The sequence below is a fragment of the Ursus americanus genome, chromosome 21 (assembly GCF_024610735.1).
Source record: "Ursus americanus isolate L20-20 chromosome 21, mUrsAme1.1.p, whole genome shotgun sequence".
Classification (NCBI taxonomy): domain Eukaryota; kingdom Metazoa; phylum Chordata; class Mammalia; order Carnivora; family Ursidae; genus Ursus; species Ursus americanus.
Window position 1 is genome coordinate 50,470,446 of NC_142147.1, and position 21,759 is coordinate 50,492,204.

The 21,759-nt window shown below is 47.7% G+C and overlaps 1 protein-coding gene across 4 annotated transcripts in view; it reads left to right on the plus strand.

Moving 5' to 3' along the window:
• The window catches only part of TRPM4 (transient receptor potential cation channel subfamily M member 4), a 35,752-nt gene extending 16,021 nt beyond the window's left edge, over nucleotides 1–19,731 (plus strand). For 3 of the 4 annotated variants that reach the window (XM_087870968.1, XM_045772209.2, XM_087870969.1), the window contains 13 exons: nucleotides 1,938–2,067; nucleotides 2,244–2,389; nucleotides 3,577–3,689; nucleotides 4,057–4,134; nucleotides 7,476–7,907; nucleotides 13,047–13,179; nucleotides 13,347–13,521; nucleotides 13,851–14,028; nucleotides 18,033–18,226; nucleotides 18,466–18,598; nucleotides 18,848–18,920; nucleotides 19,016–19,121; nucleotides 19,361–19,731. In XM_087870968.1, coding sequence (XP_087727094.1) covers nucleotides 1,938–2,067; nucleotides 2,244–2,389; nucleotides 3,577–3,689; nucleotides 4,057–4,134; nucleotides 7,476–7,907; nucleotides 13,047–13,179; nucleotides 13,347–13,521; nucleotides 13,851–14,028; nucleotides 18,033–18,226; nucleotides 18,466–18,598; nucleotides 18,848–18,920; nucleotides 19,016–19,121; nucleotides 19,361–19,365 — 1,896 coding nt within the window. In that variant the 3' untranslated portion in view covers nucleotides 19,366–19,731. The remainder of the gene's footprint in view (nucleotides 1–1,937; nucleotides 2,068–2,243; nucleotides 2,390–3,576; nucleotides 3,690–4,056; nucleotides 4,135–7,475; nucleotides 7,908–13,046; nucleotides 13,180–13,346; nucleotides 13,522–13,850; nucleotides 14,029–18,032; nucleotides 18,227–18,465; nucleotides 18,599–18,847; nucleotides 18,921–19,015; nucleotides 19,122–19,360) is intronic. The other variant, XM_087870970.1, reaches the window with a different exon arrangement.
• The last annotated feature ends 2,028 nt before the right edge of the window (nucleotides 19,732–21,759 follow it).

Consider the following 21,759-nt stretch of genomic DNA (forward strand, 5'->3'; position numbering starts at 1 on the left):
GGCCTCTTAGGGTCTGCATATTTTTCTTTATTCTTGTTTCTGCATTCAAAACCAGGTAATCTCAATTGATCTGTCTTCTAGTTCATGCATTCTTTCTTCTGCCTCCTCAAAGCTGCTGTTGAGCCCGTCTAGTGAAATTTTCATTTCATTTCATTGCACTTTTTAGTTCCAGAATTTCTATTAGGTCCCTTTTTGATAATTTCTGTCTCTTTATTCCTATTCTTTGTTTAGTAAGACATCCTTTTCCTGGCTTTCTTTCATTTTTGTCCATGATTTCCTTTAGCTCTTTGAGCATTTTTTTTTCTTTGAGCATATTTAAAGCAATCGATTTAAAGTCTTTGTGTAGTTAAGTCTAATGTCTGAGCTTCCACAGGGACAGTTTCTATTGATTTCTTTTTCTTTTCTTTTCTTTTTGTTTCTTTTCTTTTCTCCTTTCCTTTCCTTCCTTCCCTCCTTCCTTCTTCCTACCTTCTTCTTTCTTTCTTTCTTTCTTTCTTTCTTTCTTTCTTTCTTTCTTTCTTTCTTTCTTTCTATTATTATTATTATTATTATTATTAATTTATTTTCTTCCTGGGAATGTGCCATACTTTCCTGTTTCTTTGCAAGCCTCTTAGTTTTTTGTTGAAAACTGGACAGTTTGAATATTATAATGTGGCAGCTCTGGAAACCAGCTTACCTCCTTCCTCCAGGGTTTGTCGTTGCTTATTGTGGGTTATTGGTGGTGGTTTTTGTTTAGTAACTTTCCTAAGCTATTTGTGTAAAGGCTGTATTCTTTGTCACGTGTGGCCGCTGAAATCCCTGTTCTGTTAGCTTAGTGGCCAGCTAGTGACTCATCAGAGAATTCCTTAAACGCCCAGGCTGGGTTAGGGGAGCAAAATGCTCCTGGCTTGCAGACAGGCTCTGTGTTGGAGCTGTATTTCAATACTTACGCAGACTGTTTACAGTTTTGCCTTAGCCTTCACGTCCTAGTTTTGCTGAGGCAAAAGGTCAGCAAGAGGTGAAAGCTTAGGGTTTTCTTTGGTCTTTTCTGAGCCTGCACCTGGTTTTGGTCATGCATGTAGGCTTCTCTTCCCTGATACATGTAGGAGCTTTTCAAAGCCCTTATTCCTCGGAGTATCTTCTTCCCCAGACACGTCCCTCCCCAACTATTCAGTTTTTGCTTAACCCTGACTGTTATTCTTTGCTTCAGGCAGCTGAGCCTAATACATTTGCCTTTAAGTGTTTTCAAACTTAAGGGAAGCCATTTCTGGGAAGCCATTTCTGCTTGGGGAAAGCCCCAAGAACAGTGAAACAAAGGCAAGCCCTTGAGCTGTTCCTTCAGGGACAGCTAAGTCCACACCCGCAACCACAGTTATTTAAGAGTAAGATTTGAATTGCCCCCCTGGTACCAATAGCTTGCACCAGGAATGTGGGCTGTTGCCTTCCAGGCTGCCCTTGAGCTGGGGCATTGGTGGTGGTAGTTCAAATGTCACGAGCTCTTTTACTGAAACATGGTGTTTTCTTTCTTTGTTGAGCTTTTTCCTATTTGTTGTAAATTTTGTATTCAGTTCTGGAACTCTGAGAAAGTTGGCTCTGACAGCTTTTGCCAGCTTATCTGTTGCTTGTGTGGAGAGACGGAGTTTTGAAATGCTCTACTCTGCCATTTTAGGTGACATCGCCAGCTTCTTGACCTGTCTGTAACCTCTGGTGTCCTTCTAACTCTGACCCAGCCCTTGGTCCCTGAACGACCTGACTTTTGACATTTTCACCTGATGACCGCCAGCTTCTTCCAGATTCATCTACAAACATTACCTCATCCTTGGCCTCTGATGACCCTGGTTAATTTCTGACTTTTGGTTCTGGCCCTTTCTCTTGACCACAGGCTTGCCCCCCTCCCCGCCCCCTTCTGTGAACCTCACTCTGAACTCTGTCCATGACCCTTCTCTCTGCCACTGCAGGGCTCTAATGCTGTGGCCTCGGCTCTCGGAGCCTGTCTGCTGCTCCGAGTGCTGGCGCGCCTGGAGTCTGAGGCTGAGGAAGCGGCACGGAGGAAGGACCTGGCGGCCAAGTTTGAGGGTCTGGGTGTTGGTGAGTGAGACAAGGGTGCATGGGGGTGGGGGACAGGGATCTGCCCTGCAGGGGTTTGTGCCTCTCCCCTCTGCTCCTCTCCCGACCCTGCACCTTCCCCTTCAATCCCTTCATCTTCCCCTCACACCATCTCCTCACTCCCTTTCTTTCCGCTCACATAAATCTCCCGCCCCCAGACCTTTTTGGTGAGTGCTACCGCAGCAGTGAGGAACGGGCCGCGCGCCTGCTACTCCGTCGCTGCCCGCTCTGGGGGGACGCCACCTGCCTCCAGCTCGCCATGCAGGCAGATGCCCGTGCCTTCTTCGCCCAGGATGGGGTACAGGTGAGCATCTGAGGTGCCAACATCGCACAGAGTTCCCACCTGGACTTTGGGAAGTATGGAGGATCAGCCCCTGCCATGGTGGGCAGTGAAGGGTCTCTGCCAGCCTACCCCCCTCCCCCCGTCCTCCAGAAATTCTCTCCCAGGAGGGCTGCGCTTCCCATAAGACACCCCACCCCCTGCCACACGAAAGCCAACCTTCCCACAGCAAAGCCCACCCTCCTAAAAAGTTCTATTCCTGAACAGAAATTCCTGGTGGCTCTAGGAAGTCCCATCGGTCACACAGGAAGTCCTCCCCTCTCCCACAGGAAATCCCATTTCTCCCAAAGGAAGCCCTACGTCATCCACGGGAAGTCCTTCCCACTTCCTTAAGGGGTCCTCAGTTCCAGAGCTCAACAATTAGAATGACCTCACTGAACATTACCTAGTGTTTTGGGCATAGACAAACTCTGGCTTAGGAAGCCCACCCTTCCCATAGGAAGTCCTGTCCTTCGGGAAGCCCTGTTTGCCCCATGTCTCTCCCATCATGTCCGTCCTGACATTTTAAAACTTTTCTCAGTATCATTAACGTACATCTGACAAGGGCGTGATGCCTGAATGGCTCAGTGAGTTACAGCGGGCGACTCTTGATCTCAGGGCTCAAGTCCCACATTGGGTGTAAAGCTCAGTTAAAAAAATAAAAATAAAAAAACCTGATAGGGGCTCAGAAAGGCCCTCCCTCAGTACAGGAAGTCCGCTTACCCCAACCGGAAGTCCCATCCTCACTCGTCAGAATGATTTGGCTGGCATTTCAAGTAATTACCCAGAGCTCTTTGCTTTGAATACTGGTTAAACTCATGAATTCCAGCTTGGGCCTCTTCCTTCACCTCCCCGTGCCCTGTCTGTGAAAAGGGAGAAAATATTATCTGTTCTGGGAGTGTGGTGAAGGTTAAGTGGGCTAATCTACATAAAGTGCTTAGCCTGGTAGCTAGCATATTGTGTTAAGAAATGTTGGCTATTTAACTCTACCAGCTAAGACCTGGGACAGGTCATCCTCACCTTTGACCTCCTTGCCCCCACCCCCAATAGTCATGGTCGCCATATTGAGCGCTTGCTCTGTGTGCTGCAGCTGTGGCCCGGTTCTTGCCTGGGGTCTTTAGAAAGGGGCTCTGGGGGAGATTCAGGCTCCTAATCCTCCTCACGCCCCACAGTCTCTGCTGACACAGAAGTGGTGGGGGGAGATGGACAGCACCACTCCCATCTGGGCCCTGGTCCTCGCCTTCTTTTGCCCCCCACTCATCTACACCAACCTCATCACCTTCAGGTCAGTCCCCTGGGGTTAGAATGGCAGAAGGGGGGGTGCTCAGTTTCTCCTTCCTGCTCACTTCTGGCTGCCTTCCTACTTGGTCTTCCCAGTGCATCCCCTCCCTGTTTGCTCTCTTTCCCTCCCCCAGGCTGGGGGCATGTCTGGGAGGTGAGCTTTTGGGGGGCTGTCTGCAGTTTCTCTGGGGAGCAGTTCCTCTGCCCTCTGGCCATGGCTCTGGGGAAGGTCTCTTTGGGGTGACTCTGGAAAGCCCCTCAGTGTCTCCCTGCCATGCCTCTGGGTGAAGAAGTTTGGGTCTCTTTCTGGAGAATTCCTCTTCCGCTCACCCCTGCCCCCATTCCTCACTCCGTGCTTTCCTCCATGCCAGGAAGTCGGAGGAGGAGTCCATACAGAAGGACCTGGCATTTGACATGGATCGGGGCGTCAACGGGGAAGGCCCCGTTGGGTGAGTGAAGCCCCAGCACCACATGACGTGGGGAACCCTGGGCAGCTTCAGGGGCACCCGGCGCTGGGAGCAAAGCCCGAGGGGAGAAGTGGAGCTCCAGGGGGTGATGGTTTCACGAAGCCACTGAAGATGCCGAGGAAGCTTCCCAAATGCCAAGTTTGAGGCTTGGGTCAAAGTTTGCTTCTGCCACCAGGGGCGTCCTCACTGGAAACCAGTTTACTTCACGCTACACATACTTCCGTCTCGATGTAGCGAGTGGAATCGGGGATTTGGTTTACTTAGGGATCTTTCATCTTTTTTTTTCTGACTCCAAGGGCCTTTGCTCTTCAGTCTCCATGCTGGGGTGCCCAGGCCTAAGCAAATAGTCTCTCAAACTTCTGATAATGCCGCAGAGTGGAGGTGCTGAGGGATTTGGCTGTGAGTCCAACGGACCTGGGTTCAAATCTGGACTTTGACCTTAGAAGTGACTTTACCCCAAGCCTGTTTTCTTTTCAGTAAAATGTGTATGGAAGGCTGTGCCTGTGTCAGGTTAGGCAGGGCAATGCTGCATAAGAAGCACCTAGGGACCCTGGGTGGTGCAGTCGGTTGAGCATCTGACTCGTGGTTTCGGCTCAGGTCATAATCTCAGGGTCGTGAGATCGAGCCCCGCATCGGGCTCTGCGCTCAGCGCGGAGTCTGCTTGCGATTCTCTCTCTCCCTCTCCCTCTGCTCCTCCCACTTGTGTGCTCTCTCTCTCTCTGAAATAGGTAAATAAATCTAAAAAAAAAAAAAAAAAAGAAAGAAAAGAAAACATCGTACACTCTCAGCGACTGTCAGGAACGAAGGCTTACTTCTCCCGCTCCATTTTTGGGTTGTCTGTGTCTTGGCTCCAGTGTGGTTTCCACTTTGGGATGAGCGAGCACCTCCTAGCTGAGATGTTGCTGGTCTCATAGCAGAGGGAAAAGAGAAATGGCGAACCAGGTACTGGCTCTTACAGCCTCCCCGTAGAAGAGACACATGTCACTTGTGCTCACATTTCATGGGCCAAAGTGTGGCATATGGTAGTTCCTTAGCTCCTAACCCTCCCACTGAGAGGGAACCAGAATATTCGGTGCAGAGTCACACAGTGTGCCCCAGTGCCATGGGGAGCAGCTGGGGGCTCGTGGAGATAACGGATAAAATGCATCATGGTGTCCAGCACATAGTAAGTAGTCAGTTAATGGAGTTTATTATCGCTACTGCTGTTAGTGGACCCATTTCTCATTTATTTTGTCGAATGGTGGGTGCAGGCATCAGGGTCTAAATCTCTGGTAATAGAGAAAGAAAGGAGGAGGTCCACATTTATGTTCATTTTTGTACCCTCCGTCTCTACTTTAGTCACTTCGGTGAGAAAAGGGAGGGACCCCAGCCCCCGATATCCCAGAAGAAAAATGTTTCTGGTAACTGTTAGAAACAAGATCAGAAGCCAGAAGTCTGTAAGGCCCACCACATACCTCAAGGAGCAGTCGAACTGAAAGACATATATGCATACATATTTTTCTGAGACAATGCACAATGAATACAATGTATTTGTCAAGATAGGAGAGAAAACTAAGAAAAACATTAGGACCACTGAAAAAGGTTGGCTAGAAGTCGGGATCAGTAACGATGTCCCTTGCCCAGGGAGTTCCCAGCTTTTGCACCGTGAACATGACGACAGTGACAGTGACAGCAGCTGATGCCACAGAACACTTAGAGGGTAGCCAGTGCGCTAAATCCTTTTGAAAATCAGTTTATTTAATTTTCTCAACAACCCTGTACAATAGGGTCTATTATTATCCCCATTTCACAGTTGAATTCACTGAGGCACTAAGTCACTCGCCTGAGCTCTTGTGATTGGTAGGTGGTAGAGCTGGGATTTGAACCCAGATCTTGTTCCTAAAGCTATGCTCTTAGCCACTGTGGAGAGCCACCTCCATGGGGAGCTTTGTAAAAGGACAGATTCCTGGATCCTCCCTCAGGGAGGCTCAGGATGGGCCCAGGAATCTGTGTGGCCTGCTTGTGCCTGATTCAAGATGGCGGACGGCAGGGAGCATTCTTACCACATGTTCTTGCTCCCAGGGCGCCCCAGAGGGTGAAATACAAAATACCAGGTCTGTTTTCCCTTGATTTTAGGGAACTTTGTGTCCTTTCTGCATCACACTTTCTTTAGCTTTTACAATTCTTTCCTCTTGTTTTCTTGGGAACAGCTTTACTGAGATAAAATCCACGTATCACTCAGTTCACCCATTCAGTGGTTTTTAGTATATTTACAGAATTGTGCAGTTGTAACCACAGCCAATGTTAAAACATTTTTGTCACCACAACAAGAAACTCTGTACCCCTTATCAGTCACTCCGTATTCCTCCCTCCCCCAGCCCTTGGCGGCCAATAATTAGCTTTCTGTCTCCATGAATTTCCCTGTTCCTAACGTATTGTATGAATGGAGTCATGTGCTGCGGGTCTTCTATGATTGGCATCGTTAACTTAGCATCATGTTTTCAAGATTTCTCCATGTCGGGGAACAGAACGGTGCTCCTTTCCTTTTTAGCGTTAAATAATATTCCGTTGTACGAATAGAGCACATTTTAGTTATCCGTGGATCAGTTGATGGACATTTGGGTTGTTTCCACTTTGGGGTTACTATCTTTCTCTTTGGTTTATAAAAAGAAGATGCCTCCCCAAGCCAGTTTATTTTTCCTGTTAGTTTGTTGAGTTTATTATTATTCATATTACTCATTTTGGCGTTTCTGGTTTGAGGTCAGAATGAAGAGTCCGGATGAAATTGGGACAGAGGGTCAGAACTCTGTCAAGGGTCAGAGAGAAGAGTGGACCAAAAAGGTCAGACTTTGGAAGCCAAATATGGCTGTTTGGTCTGAGGTCAGATACGAGGAACACTGGGCTAGACAATCTGACATCAGAATTTGTGGGTCAGAAGTTACTATTCAGGCACGTGGCTGTCAAACCTGGGGAGCCAAGTCATGAAAGTGAGGGGTCAGAGGTCAGGTAGATGGTCCAAGGTCAGACATAGAGTCAGAGGTTGTGAAGGTGAAAGCAGAAGGATTTGGAGTCAGAAGTCAGACTAGGGTCAGAGGTCATCCCAGGGCCAGAGGTCAGAGGGTAGAGAAGATCAGAGGTGGAAGCTCAGCAGTCTTGACGGTAGGCGGTCTCAGAGGTCAGAGGTTAGGTACAGGGGTCAGAAGTCAAAGAGATGGTAGACAGGGGACTCGGTTTCAGGTCAAGCGGGGTTAGAGGTCAGATGTGAAAGGTGAGGCCTTGATGACGGTGAAGAGGGGCTCAGAGGTCGGGCTGAGCCCTCCTCCCTTCCCCCCTGTCCCCCTCAGGCTGGCAGAGCCCCCCGAGAAGACGGCCGTGCGGGTGCTGGGCCAGCCCAGACGCAGGGGCTGCTGCGGGGGCTGCCCCCCGCGCCTGCGCCGCTGGCCCCAGTTCTGGGGGGCGCCGGTGACCGCCTTCATGGGCAACGTGGTCAGCTACCTCCTCTTCCTGCTGGTGTTCGCGCGGGTGCTGCTCCTGGACTTCCAGCCCGACGCGCCCGGCGCCCTGGAGCTGCTGCTCTACTTCTGGGCCTTCACGCTGCTCTGCGAGGAGTTGCGGCAGGGCCTGGGCGGCGGCTGGGGCAGCCTGGCCACCCGCGGCCCCGGGCCCGGCCCCCAGCAGGCCCCGCTGCGCCGCCGCCTGAGCCTCTACCTCGCGGACGCCTGGAACCAGTGCGACCTGGTGGCCCTCACCTGCTTCCTGCTGGGCGTGGGCTGCCGGTGAGTGTCCCCGCTCCCTCCGCGCCTCCCTGCGGGGCTGCGGCCAAGGCCGCTTTTCCCTGCGACACAAGCGAGAGGCCCTTCTGGATGGAAAGCACCGCAAGACGGTCCACAAGCAGTGCGCTCGCGCCTGGGTATCCTGCTTTAGGGACTAGGGCGGGATTAGGGCGAGGCCCGCCCTGTTTTTCTAGATCTGCAGGTTGGCGGGCTTCTCTCTGGTCCCCAGACGGGCCCTGCGGCCGCACCGGGACCCCGCTGAGCGCAGTCTTCCCCGCAGACACCACACCGGGCCAGGCGGGGGCACCACGCTCACCTAGCCCGCTCTGTCCCGGCCTGCGTCTGTCCCACCCGCCCCCTCGCCGCAGCCTCCAGGACTCTCCCCTCTTCCCTCCAGTCCATCCCCACAAGGCTCTTTCTACTCCCAGAGCTTCCCTGCCCTGCCTGCTTCCCGGGGCTGCCCAGCGCCCGGGACCGGTCCTGGGGGCGCTGCCCGGGGGAGGCCGGCCCAGCTCTGCAGGCCTGCTCCCCCACTCCTTTCTCTTTTCTTCATCCAGGCTCCAGCCCTTTCTATCAGCTTGCGGTTCCTTCCTCACAGCCAGTAATTACAATAATCCATGTAATTCGTGTAATTAGAACATTGTAATCAGAATTTTACCAGTACAGATGAGCTCTTACCAAGGAAGGGTTTTCCTGTTTCTGCAAACTTCCTTGATCAGTTTAATCTGCAGGGCAGTTAAACTCATTTCATTCATTTTCATTTTCAGTTTCTGAAATTATTTCAACTTCGTTAATTATTATTTGGGCTAAGTCCTACAACAAATATTTGGCTCATCGTTGGTATTGTCTGTAGGGAATTTTGCCAAAATCTAGGTTCTGTGTTTGTGAATTTTACGTTGTGGCTTTTATGTCATTTGGGTCCAGTCTCCCCGGGTCAAATTTTATAGATTCACATTTTTTTTTTAAGATTTAAAAAAAATTTTTAAGTCCTCTCTAAACCCAGTGTGGGGCTCGAACTCACAACTCCGAGACCTCGAGTCCCGTGCCCCGCCCAGGAGCCGGCCAGGCACCCGTACAGATTCACATTTTACCAAGGAAGCTTGAATGTTCTGTCACCTTTTTAGTCCATAAAAACCTTGACTTTCTGCTTACTTCTTAGGTAATTTATAAAAAACATATTGTCAGGAATTCACCTCAAATATTTTCTGTTGCCAAGACTGGGCTGTGTCATGTTAGCTCATTTCTTCCGTGGCTTCCAGATCATACTGTGTGGTGCCCAGAGAGAGGGCAAAGGGCAAGTCAAAACATCCTTGGAAACAGATTGTCTTGTCTTTGGGTCTTGGCACATGCTATTCACCCTTCTTGAAACACTTTTCCCTCTTCTCCTTGGCCAAGCCAACACCTACGCTTCCTTTAGGCCTCCGCTTCGCTGCCTCTGTCTCTGGAAGTCTTCCTTTATGCTTGCGAAACTCTGGGTCCCTCCCCAAATGGTGCTCGCAGTACGGCTTGGGCGGTCTCTCTCCTCACCCGAGATTATAAAGTCTTCTAGATGTGTCTGTCTATCTCGGGGCGCCTGGGGGGCTCAGTCAGTTAAGCGTCTGCCTTCAGCTCAGGTCATGATCCCAGGGTCCTGGGATCGCCCCGCATCGGGCTCCCTGCTCAGCGGGGAGTCTGCTTCTCCCTCTGCCGCTCCCCCTGCTTGTGCTCTCTCTCTCTGACAAATAAATAAATACGATCTTAAAAAAAAAAAATCTATCTCATCTCCCAGCAACTGAAAATATCTTTGAGATATAGCCTATTACCAAGCAAATGCAGAAATGTGCCCTCAGTGAGCAAGATTGAATTAATGAAGGACACGCAACAGAAACCAAGTCTTTCTAAGACTCCCCACGGTCTCCTCTGTGTCTGAGTTCGGTGCACGTTCGGCCTGTTCTTTTCCAGTGTTTTTACGTGGACAGATGCACATACTTTTATAAACGAATGACATTATATTTCATGGATTCTTCTGCAACTTCTTTTTTCTTTTTCCTTTTTAATATGTCCTGGCCTGCTTTCCATGTCAGTATTTGCAACAATACCTTCGTCTTTGAAAATGTGGCATCAGGGACCCCCGGGTGGCTTAGTCGTTAAGCGTCTGCCTTTGGCTCAGGTCATGATCCCAGGGTCCTGGATCGAGTCCCACTCAGCGGGGAGCCTGCTTCTCCCTCTCCCACTCCCCCTGCGGTGTTCCCTCTCTCGCTGTGTCTCTCTCTGTCCAATAAATAAATAAATAAATAAATAAATAAATAAATAAATAAAATCTAAAAAAAAAAAAGAAAGAAAAGAAAGAAAATGTGGCATCAGATTCCAGAGGAAGGGGTTTCGGCCATCGTTGGCTGGAGATCAGACGAGTCAGACTTCTCGTTGCCAGAATGTAAGGAATGAACGAATTCTTCTCCTAAGGCAGTGAGACAAAAGTTCTAAACTTCAAGAGGTAGAAATCAAGCCAAAAGTCTGGCCATGCAGTCTCATTTTCCACTCAAAGTAACATGAAGTTATAATCAGATTATAGCTGATGTGGCTTCTTTTTCTTTTTTGTTTTAAATAAAGCAGTTAGGACACTGCTCCTTTTGAGGAGAGCAGAGAGCCTCGTGGACATAACCTAGTGACTATTTCCAAGGACTGAAGGGACCTGACACCCCGTTTTAAAATGTGGACCGTTGACTCCCTGCCTGTCTCCACTGGCACGGAGAGGCTCGCTTCCTCTTGTGCTGTGTTCGAAATGCTACACAGTAATTCGGCATGAATAATTTACAGCAAGAGCAAGATAAGAGAGCTTTGCAGGGCACTGTGCTGTTTCTCTCGTATTTTGATTAAAGTAGCTTTTGAGGTGAAAGGGCCATGTGCTACCATGCTTTAGGAATACCAGTGATATTTCAGACGTTTTGTCAAGCTCACTGTGCTCTAGGTGAGGGAGGAATTATTGCATGGGGAGAAAACGTCTGAAGATCTCTGCTTATAAGGGAGAAATTTCTGATGATTTCCAGAATTGAATAGATAAATCATTTTATTAATAAAAGTTTGCATCCCAGATTTAAACCGTGTGGGTCAAAGGGTACATTAAATCTTTTTTTTTTTAAAGAATTTATTTATCTGAGAGAGAGAGAGCGAGCATGAGCGAGGGGAGGGGAGGAGGGCAGAGGGAGAGGGAGAAGCAGACTCCCTGCCAAGCAGGGAGCCCGACACGGGGCTTGATCCCAGGACCTTGGGATCATGACCGGAGCCAAAGGCAGATGCTTAACCGACTGAGCCACCCAGGCAAAAGGGTACACACATTCTTGACAATAGATTTCCTTGTAAAATAGCTTCACCCGCATACACGCCCATCATCAGGGTAAGAGGGTGCCTCTTGAGGACATGCCCGACAGACAATAGCAGGTGTTTTCAGTCTTTAAAATTTTGTAGCTCTCAGTTTAACCTTTAGATTTTTTTCTTTCTTTTTTCCATTCTGATGGGTAAAAATGACTTCCCGTTTTCAAATTTATGCATCCCTGACTACTAGTTAGCTTGGGCATCTGTTCATAGCAAATGGCCACTTGTCCTTCTGTCAACGTCTTTTCATAGCCTCGCCGCCATTTTAGAAAATACGTGTTTATGTTAGTTGATCTCTTGTATATGTGTAGGGGTAGGTGCTCTCCTAACCCTTGGTGTTTTCTGTTTTTTTAAGATTTTATTTTTAAGTAATGTCTACACCCAACATGGGTGAACGCTTGAACTCACAACCCCGAGATCAAAAGTCATACGCTCTGCCTCCTGAGCCAGTCAGACGCCCCTAACTCTCTGTGGTTTTGTTCTAAATACCTTCTCACTGTCTGCAGCTTGTCTTTCACTTTTATATATTATCTTAAACATTCTTTTATGCTTTAAGTTTGCATCCTGAACTAACCCGAGACTTATAACAAATGTGGCAAAAACAGTACAAAGAATTCCTCTGCACCATTCACGCAGATCCCCAGATGTCAGCATCTTCCATCATCAAAACCAGGAGATCTTAAATTTTACCAGTTGTCCCACCGATGTCCTTTTTCTGTCCCAGGAGCCAATCCAGTTCTTCAGTCCTTCTTTGGCTTGTATGGTCTTCACACTTTTGAACGGTCCAGGCCAGTTATTTAGGATTTGCCTCCGTTTGAGGTTGTCTCACGTTCTCTTGGCATCAAATTTAGGTCATGCATTTTGGGCAGATAGTTTTGCCTTTCTCTGTTTATCATATTTATGTTACCTTTTGATGTATGGAAGTTTTGTATTTCAGAGTAGTAAATTCGTCAGGCTTTTTCCTGTATTGTGATTTTATATGTACATTACTTGTATAGAAGTCTTTTTTTTGTTTTGTGACATTGCATCCTATCAAGCTCACGAAGAAATTCTTCTATGTTTTCAGATTTTAATGTTTTGCCTTTTAACTCTAGGTTTTTTTAAAAAAAAGTACTTTTATTTTTGTTTATTTTTGAGAGAGAGAGTTGGGGGGGAGAGGGAGAGGGGGAGAGAGAAGCTTAAGGGGGTGCCACACTCAGCACAGAGCCCAAGGCAGGGATCGATCTCAAGACACTGAGGTCATGACCTGAGTGGAAATGAAGAGTCCGAGGCTTAACCTACTGAGCCACCCAGGCGCCCCTTGCCTTTTCCTCTAGGTTTTTAATCCATTCATAGTTCAAGTACGTGATGGTGCAAATAGGGATATAAGTTTTTTATTTTCGCCCTAGGGATTGCTGATGTCACTGGCCATTTGCCCTTCTGCTGTGAATTGCATGTTCTCTTTATCCACTCTCCTGTTAAGTCATTTGTCTTCTGCTTACTCGTTTGCTGGAACTCTCTATATTTTGCCCTTTATAGGCTGGACAAATATTCCGGCGTTTTTCCAAGTTCCAATTTGGACCTCCCAAATTTCTGCCAAGGCCCTGATTTATGTAGGCATTTTTAAGTGGGTGCCAGCGCCCTGCGCGGCTCAGCTTGGCTCTGTGAAATCTGGGTAAACCCCGGGTGAGTCGGAGGGTCCCAGCTGTGGGCCCCTCCAGGGTCACCCGAAGCCTGGTGTTGGGAAGACCCGGGTTTTCCTTTGCACCCGTGACCCCTGAGTGACCCCTGCCGCGTCTCCCCGCATCCCAGGCTGACCCCTGGCCTGTATGACCTGGGCCGCACTGTCCTCTGCCTCGACTTCATGGTCTTCACGCTACGACTGCTGCACATTTTCACGGTCAACAAACAGCTGGGGCCCAAGATCGTCATCGTGAACAAGATGGTGAGGGGGGCGTGGCCGGATGGGGGGGTGTCCAGAGGAAGGAAGGGGCGGGGCAGGGAGGTGTGGGCACGCGTGCGCAGAGCAGGGTGGGCGGGGCTCCAGCGGGCAGGGCGGGGCTCCGGCGGGTGGGGCGGGGCCAGACTTGGTCTCCTTTTCCTACCCGGCAGATGAAGGACGTGTTCTTCTTCCTCTTCTTCCTTGGTGTGTGGCTGGTTGCCTACGGGGTGGCAACGGAGGGGCTTCTTCGGCCCCGGGATCGGGACCTCCCGAATATTCTGCGCCGTGTCTTCTACCGGCCCTACCTGCAGATCTTTGGGCAGATCCCCCAGGAGGACATGGACGGTATGGAGGGATGAGAGGGCCTGATGCCCTCCCTCCAAGTCCCCTCCCAGTGCTCCTCGTCCCTGGGTCTCTGTACCCCTCTCTTTAAGTCTCTGTGTCTCTCTCTCTAAGTCTCTGAGTAGCCCCTACCCCCTTCATCGCTATGGGACTCCGTCCGCCTCTCTCTTCCTATCTCTGTTCCCTGCCTCTGGGTCTCTGATCCCTCCCCTGTCTCTCTCTGAGATTCTGTCTCGCTCTCTCTGGGTCTCTCTCCCCCACGCCCCTCTGAATTTCTGTTTTTCTCTGGCTTCTGTCTTCCTGGCCCCATCTCTGAGTGTCTCCCTTTACAGTGGCCCTCATGGAGCATGTCAACTGCTCGTCAGAGCAGGGCTTCTGGGCTCGCCCGCCGGGGGCGCAGGCAGGCTCGTGTGTCTCCCTTTATGCCAACTGGCTGGTGGTTCTCCTCCTCATCATTTTCCTGCTGGTGGCCAACATCCTGCTGCTCAATTTGCTCATCGCCATGTTCAGGTGAGGCTTGACTGCTCTCTGATGTGACCTCCCCCAGCGTGACCCTCAACCCCAGCGTGACTTTCCATCCCAGCTTGACCCTGACCCCAGCATGATTCTTGATCCCAGCCTAATCAATTCTATTTTTAGTCCCAGAATTCAGACTCTGCTCCCGACCTGGACTTGGGACTCTGATCCTCCACCTGAGCCCAGGCTGAACATTAAAAAAAAAAAAAAAAAATTATTGTGGCAAAATACGTATAACATAAAATTTGCCAATTTTGAGTGTACAAATTCAATGGCATTAATTAAATTCATAACGTTTTACAACCATTACCATTATGTATTTCCAAAAAAATTTATCACTCCAAACACAAAGTGTGTACCCATTGAGCAAGCAATAACTTCCCGTTCCCTGCTACCCCCTAGCCTCTGGTAACCTGGAATCTACTTTCTGTCTTTAGGAATTGGCTTATTCTAGAGGTTTCGTATACGTGGATTCATACAATATCATTTTCTGTCTGGTTGTTTCACTGAGCATGTTTTCGGTGTTTACGCATGTTGCAGCACAGATCAGTACTCAAGTTTTTTATGGCTGAATGATATTCCGTTGTATCAGTCTATCACATTTTGTTATCCATTCATCTGTTCGTGGAAACTCAGTTGTTTCCATCCCTTGGCTATTGTGGATAATGCTGCAATGGACATTAGTGTTCATGTAACTGTTTGAATCTCTGTTTTTATTTCTTTTGGATATATTTCTAAAGTATGCTGGGTATGCTGTGGTAATTCTGTTTAGATTTTGGAAACTGTTTTCTATAGCAGCGGCGCCATTTTCTGTTCTCATTAGCAATGTATGAGAGTTCTGTTTTCTCCACAGCCTTGCCAAGAGTTGTTATTTTCCTTTTCAAAAAATTATAGCCACCCTAGTTAGTGGGTATGAACTGGTATTTGATTGTGTTTTTGATTTGCATTTCCCTAATGACTAATGATGTTGAGCACCTTTCCATGTGCTTATTGGCCATTTGTACATCTTCTCTGGAGAAATGTCTATTCAGGTCTTTTGCCTGTTTTTAAATTGGGTTGTTTGTCTTTTTGTTGCTGAATTATAGCAGTTCTTTATATATTCTGGATATTAAACTCCTGTCAGGTATATGATTTGCAAATATTTTCTCCCATTTTGTTGGTTGTCTTTTCCTGTTCTTGATAATCCCCTTTGATGCACAAAAAATTTAAATTTTGTTATTTGTATTACTGGTGTCATATCTAAGGACCCATCACCAAATCCAAGGTCATAAAGATTCACTCTATGTTTTATGGTTTTAGCTCTTATATTCAGGTTGTTTGTCAGTTTTGGCTTAATTTTTGTATATGGTGTGAGGTAGGGTTCCAACTTTGTTCTTTTGGCATGCAGAAATCCAGTTGTTCCAGTCTCTGTATTTAAGAGACTATTTTTTTCCACATTGAATGGACTTGTCACCCTTGTTAAAAAAGAGTTGGCCATTGGCTATTTTATTAGTTTTCTGGAGCTTCCCTAACAAAGTACCAAAAAGTGAATGGTTTTAAATAACAGAAACTTTTCCATTACAGTTCTGGATGCTATAAGTCCAAAACCAAGGTATGGACAGGCTTGGTTCCCTCTAAGGGCTGTGAAGGAGAATCTGTTTCCTCCTCTCTCCTACCTTCTGGTGGATTGCTGGCAGCCTTTGGCTTGTAGATGTATCATTGCTATCGCTGCCTTCATCTTCATATGGTATTCTGCCTGTGTGCATATCTGTGTCCAAATTTCCCCTTTTCATAAGGACACCAGCCATGTTAGATTTGGGACCAACCCTAACAACTTCATTTTGACTTGGTTACCTTTGTAAAGACCCTACTTCCAAATAAGTCACATTATGAGGTACTAGAGATTAGGATTTCAATATAACTCGTTTGGTGGAAAGGGGACACAATTCAACCCATAATACTCATAGAGGTGTCGTATCTGGTTTATTTCTGGACTCTCATTTCTATTCCATTGGTCGATACGTCTGTCGTATGCCAGTACCACAGTATTTTGATTTTGTAGCAAATTTTCGAATTAGGAAGCGTGAGTCCTCCAACTTTGTTCTTTTTCAAGATTGCTTTAGCTGTTCAGGGCCTCTTGCAATTCCATATGATTTTTGAGGATTGGCTTTTACTTTTCTGCAAGAAAGGCTGTTGGAATTTTAATAAGAATTGCGTTGAATCTGTAGATCGCTTTGGGTAGTATTCTGATGTTAACAATATTAAATCTTTGTACTCAGGAGCACAGGTTGTCTTTCCACTTATTGAGGTACTCTTAAATTTCTTTCGGTATTGTTTTGTAATTTTTAGTGTAAAAGTCTCCACCTTGGTTAAAGTCATTCCTAGGTGCTTTGTTCTTTTTAGATTCTATTGTAAATGGGATTGCTTTCTTAATTTCCTTTTTGGATTGTTCACTGCAGGTGTAGAGAAACACAACCGATTTTTGATTGATTATCTTGTACCCTGCAACTTTGCTGAATTTGCTTATTAGTTCTAGTAGCTTTCTTGTTTTTTTTTTTTTTTAAAGATTTTATTTATTTATTCGACAGAGATAGAGACAGCCAGCGAGAGAGGGAACACAGGCAGGGGGAGTGGGAGAGGAAGAAGCAGGCTCCCAGAGGAGGAGCCTGATGTGGGGCTCGATCCCGGAACGCCGGGATCACGCCCTGAGCCGAAGGCAGAGGCTTAACCGCTGTGCCACCCAGGCGCCCCTCTAGTAGCTTTCTTGTGATTCTCTGAAAATTTTGATATATAGGAGGATCTCGCCATTTGTGAATAGAATAGTTTTATGTCTTCCTTTCCAATTTGGATGCCTTTTATTTCTTGTTCTTGTTTAATTGCTCCGGCTGTAACTTTCAGTACGGTGATGAATAGTTGTGGTGAAAGTGGGTATCCTTGTCTTGTTCCTTATTTTACCTGAAAGCTTTCAGTCTTTCTTCACTGAGTATAATGTTAACCATAGGTTTTTCATAAGTACCCTATACCCATGTTGAGGAATTTTCCTTTTAATCCTATTTTTCTGAGTTAATTTAAAAAAATTTTTTTTTTAGTTTTTTACCACAAAAGGGTGTTAGATTTTGTCAAATGCCTTTTCTGTGTCTCTGTCACTTGAGATGACCATGTGGTTTTTTTCTTTGTTCCATTAAGGTGGTGTCTTATATTGATTTTTGGATGTTGAGTCACCTTGCATTACTGGGATAAATCCCACTTGGTCATGGTGTATAATCCTTTTACTATGCAGCTGAATTAGGTTTGTTAGTATTTTGTTGAGGATATTTGCATGTGTATTCATAAAAAGTGTTGGTCCGTAATTTTGTTTCTTTGTGATATCTTTATCTGGGTTGGTAATGCTGCTGGCCTCATAGACTGAGTCAGGAACTGTTCTCGCCTCTTCAATTTTTTTGGAGAATTTGAGAAGGATTGGTGTTAATTCTTTTTTTGTTTATTTGTTTGTTTCATAGAATTCATCAGCAGAAACATCTGGGCCTAGGATTTTTGTTGTTGCTGTTGGGACATTTTTGATGAGTGATTTAATCTCTTAACTTGTTATAGGTCTTTTGAGATTTTCTATTCTTCTTGAGTCAGGTAATTTGTATGTTTCTAGGAATTTGTCCATTTATTTCATTTAGGTTATGTAATTTGTTGGCATACAATCGTGATAATGTTCTCTTAGAATCCTTTTTATTTCTATAAGGTTGGTAGTAATGTCTCCATTTTCATTTCTGATTTTAGCTGTTTGTGTTCAGCTGACTTTTGAACCTGTCTATAACCTCTACCCTAATTACTGATACCATCTCCACTTGACCGCTGACATGACTCTTTGCCCTCCTAACCCTGGTTCTAAGTGCATCCTGTAGTACCGCTGACCTTATTGATTCTGACATTTGCCTGCTGCCTTGGACTTAAAACATATTGTCTAATATCTAACCTTGATCTGCCCTCTTTGACCTCTGGTGACCCTTGACCTCTGGTCCCCACAGCTACACCTTCGGCAAAGTACAGGGAAACAGCGACCTCTATTGGAAGGCTCAGCGCTACAGCCTCATCCGGGAATTTCACTCTCGGCCCGCGCTGGCCCCGCCCCTTATCATCATTTCGCACGTGCGCCTCCTTATCCGGCAACTACGCAGGCGTCGGTCCCGCTTGCCGCCCTCCCCGGTCTTCGAACATTTTCGTGAGAGCGGGGTTTGATGCAAAAGGGGAAAGCACAGGGGCAGGACCTGGGGAGAAAGAAGAGCACGGACAGGCTGGGGGAAGATTTCCGGGAGCACTGGGGCAGGGATTAGGCGGTCAGGGGGCGGGTGTGCAATATGAGGGCGTGGCCTGGGAGGGCTCGCGCTGGAGGCCTTGGGTGGGGAGGCTGGGTCGAGGAGGGGGCGGGCCCTTTGACTCCGTCCTGACCCCGCCCTCCAGGGGTCTACCTCTCGAAGGAAGCAGAGCGGAGGCTGCTGACGTGGGAGTCGGTGCAGAAGGAGAATTTCCTACTGACGCGTGCGCGGGACAAGCGAGAGAGCGACTCGGAGCGTCTGAAGCGCATGTCGCAAAAGTGAGGGCGGGGCCTGGCTGGGGGAGGGGCTTCTGGCCTCGGAGGCGGATCCCGTGACTTCGGTTGAGAGGAGCCCTGGATTGGGGCTAGGCAGGAGCCGGGCTCTTGGTGGAGCCTGAGTGGGGCGGGGCCCCAGAGTGTTGGGGAGGAAGGCGGGCCTTCATGGGGCGGGGCTTCTGGGGTGGGCGGGGCTAGTGGGGGGCGGGCGTGAGCCTGATGCCCTCGGTTGCTGGTTGCCGTGGGTTGCAGGGTGGACACAGCGTTGAAGCAGTTGAGACAGATCCGCGAGTATGAGCAGCGTCTGAAAGGGGTGGAGCAGGAGGTGAGGATTCCCGGACCAGGCTGGGGGAGTGTGGCCCGGGTGGTGGGTGGTGTGGGATTCTAGTCTCCTGTCCTTCTGTCGCTCCTGCTCCCCAGGTGCAGCACTGTAGCCGTGTCCTGGGCTGGGTGGCCGACGCCCTGAGCCGCTCTGCGTTGCTGCCCCCAGGGGGGCCACCGCCTCCAGCCCCGCCTGGGCTTAAAGGTCAGTGTTGTGGGGTCCACCTGTGTCTATCCCTGGCCTCTGTCATCACCACCCTACATTCTGGGGCTTTCGTTCCTCTATGATTTTTTTTCTCCCTTTCGCTGCCCTTCCACTGTCCCTGGGGCACTCTCCCTCTCCTTTGGGCCTTTCGTGCTGCTTTCTCATTCTTTTTGGCAGTCTTCCATTTTTTTCTTTCTCTCCATCCCCACCACCTGTTCTCTTTTCTGTCTTTCCCCCAGACTGAGTCTTGCTGGCAGACTTCAAGGAGTAGCCCCCATAAGAAGTTTTTGCTCCCCAAGTCCTAGCTGGTCCACGACCCTTGCACCTCGTGGCCTTGTCTTCCACGTGGGCCCCATGCTCACGGAGGACAACCTGGGCTACTGTCAGGACCACCTCAGGGAGTGTCATCCATGTGAACCACTGCAGGCCCAGCTCCTTCCAGAACCAGTCCCACTCGGGGAGAATCAGCCTCTGGAGCTCAGGCATTGCTCTTCTGAAGGCCCTGCCACAGCCCGCTGGGCGGGAGAAGGCTGTAGGGTCCTTGGGATTCAGGGATCACAGATCCCACTTGCAGCTCCCCACACTGGGGAAATAAAACCATTTGAGAGGAGTGGAGTCCGATGCTTGATTCTTGGGGAAATGGTGGGTATTTAGATCCTTTTGAGATGGGGGCTGGGGCTCGGTTTAAGGTCATTGGTCACTTTGTTGTTGTATTTTAGATAATCTCCAGGTCTGTTCCCCACTCCCAGGCCCACTCTGCCTGTCTGATTCAGGCCCAGCACCTCTGGTCTGCACTATTTTGATGGTTCTCACTTCAGTGGGACAGAAACCTCAACCGTCTGCAACCCCCCTAGTTTCTACTTTCCAGTGGAAAAAGAACTCAGTGATAATAAGCAAATTATTTCGTGGAGTGGGGGTGGGTGGGAGCTATGTACATCTGCTTTGGCAAGAGGGGAACAGTTGATGCAAATTTGAGTAGATAACTGCAGAAATGTCTTTAAAGAGTCTAATTAGTGGGAAATTGCAGGCCACGCACACATGGAATTGAGGCAAATATGCATCATTATACATGCAGTTTAACTAAACAACCCATAACAAAGTAAACCGGTAATGACAAGACTGAACTGACAGCAGTTATTAGTTAAATAGCAAGAAAACCACCAACAACTATCACATTCAAAAACCACAACCAAAACATCCTTCCTCCAAATTGGAGTAATTCCAACTATCTTGCCACTTTGGGTGCAGAGTAGCTTTGAAATATTGCCAAGTGTTATGTGGCAACCAGATTTTTCCAGAAGATGCTGAATTAATTCTCACTAACCCAAGTCGTAATAATAATATAAATGTTGGGGGCGCCTGGGTGGCGCAGCGGTTAAGCGTCTGCCTTCGGCTCAGGGCATGATCCCTGCGTTGTGGGATCGAGCCCCACATCAGGCTCCTCCGCTGTGAGCCTGCTTCTTCCTCTCTCACTCCCCCTGCTTGTGTTCCCTCTCTCGCTGGCTGTCTCTATCTCTGTCGAATAAATAAATAAAATCTTTAAAAAAGTAATAATATAAATGATGATGGTGGCAATATCAATACAATACTGTTTGACATTTTTTAAATTTCGAATTGCTTACTGCTAGTATACAGAAATACTGCTGATTTCTTTTGTTTATTGACCTTGTGTTCTATGACTTTACTAAACCCACTTTATTCTTGTACAATTTTTGCAGAGTCTTTGGGATTCTTTCTGTGTACAGTCATGCTGTCTGTAAACAGAGGCAATTTTACTTGTTTCCAGTTTGTATTTTTTTTATCATGGTAAAATATACAGAATACAAAATTTACCATTTTAGTCTGTTGGAAGCATGCAACTCAGTAGCATTTAGTCCTTTCACAAAGTTCCGCGATTACCACTGTCTCGTTCCAGAAGTGCTCATCACTCCACACGGGAACCTTGTACCCACTAAGAACCCACTGCTCATTCTCCTCTCCCCTCAGCCCTGGCACCACCATTCTGCTCTCTGGCTGTCCAGATTTGCCTGTTCTGGATATTTCATGTATACCGAATCATCACACACGTGGTCCCCTGTGTTTGCCTTCTCTCAGCGCAGTGTTCGCAGGGTTTATCCGTGTTGTATGACAACCGCAGTTCTGCCTGCAGCTGAATAATATCCACAGTATGGAAATAGCACTTTTACTTTATCCATCTGTTCATGGACATTTGGGTGGCTTCTACTTTCTGGCATTTGCGAATAATGCTACTGTGAACATTCATGTACAAGTTTTTGTTTGAACACTGTTTTCAGTTCTTTGGGGTATAGACCTAGAGTGGAATTTGATATTTCTATGATTAACTTTCTGAGGAACCGCCAAGCTGATTTTCACAGTGGGCGCAACATTGCATGTTCCCACCAGTGATGCAGGAGTTTCCAGTTTCTTCAAAGCCACTCCAACAGTTGTTACTTTGCATTTTCTTTGGTTATCAATATCCTGGTGGGTGTGAAGTGGTGTGTCATTGTGGGTTTGATTTACATTTCCCTGATGACTTAAGACATTGAGCTTCTTTTCATGCGCTTGGCCATTTGTACATCTCGGGGAGGAATGATGTGTTAGTAATGACCTTCACCCAATCGCAGTTATCTAGGGATGG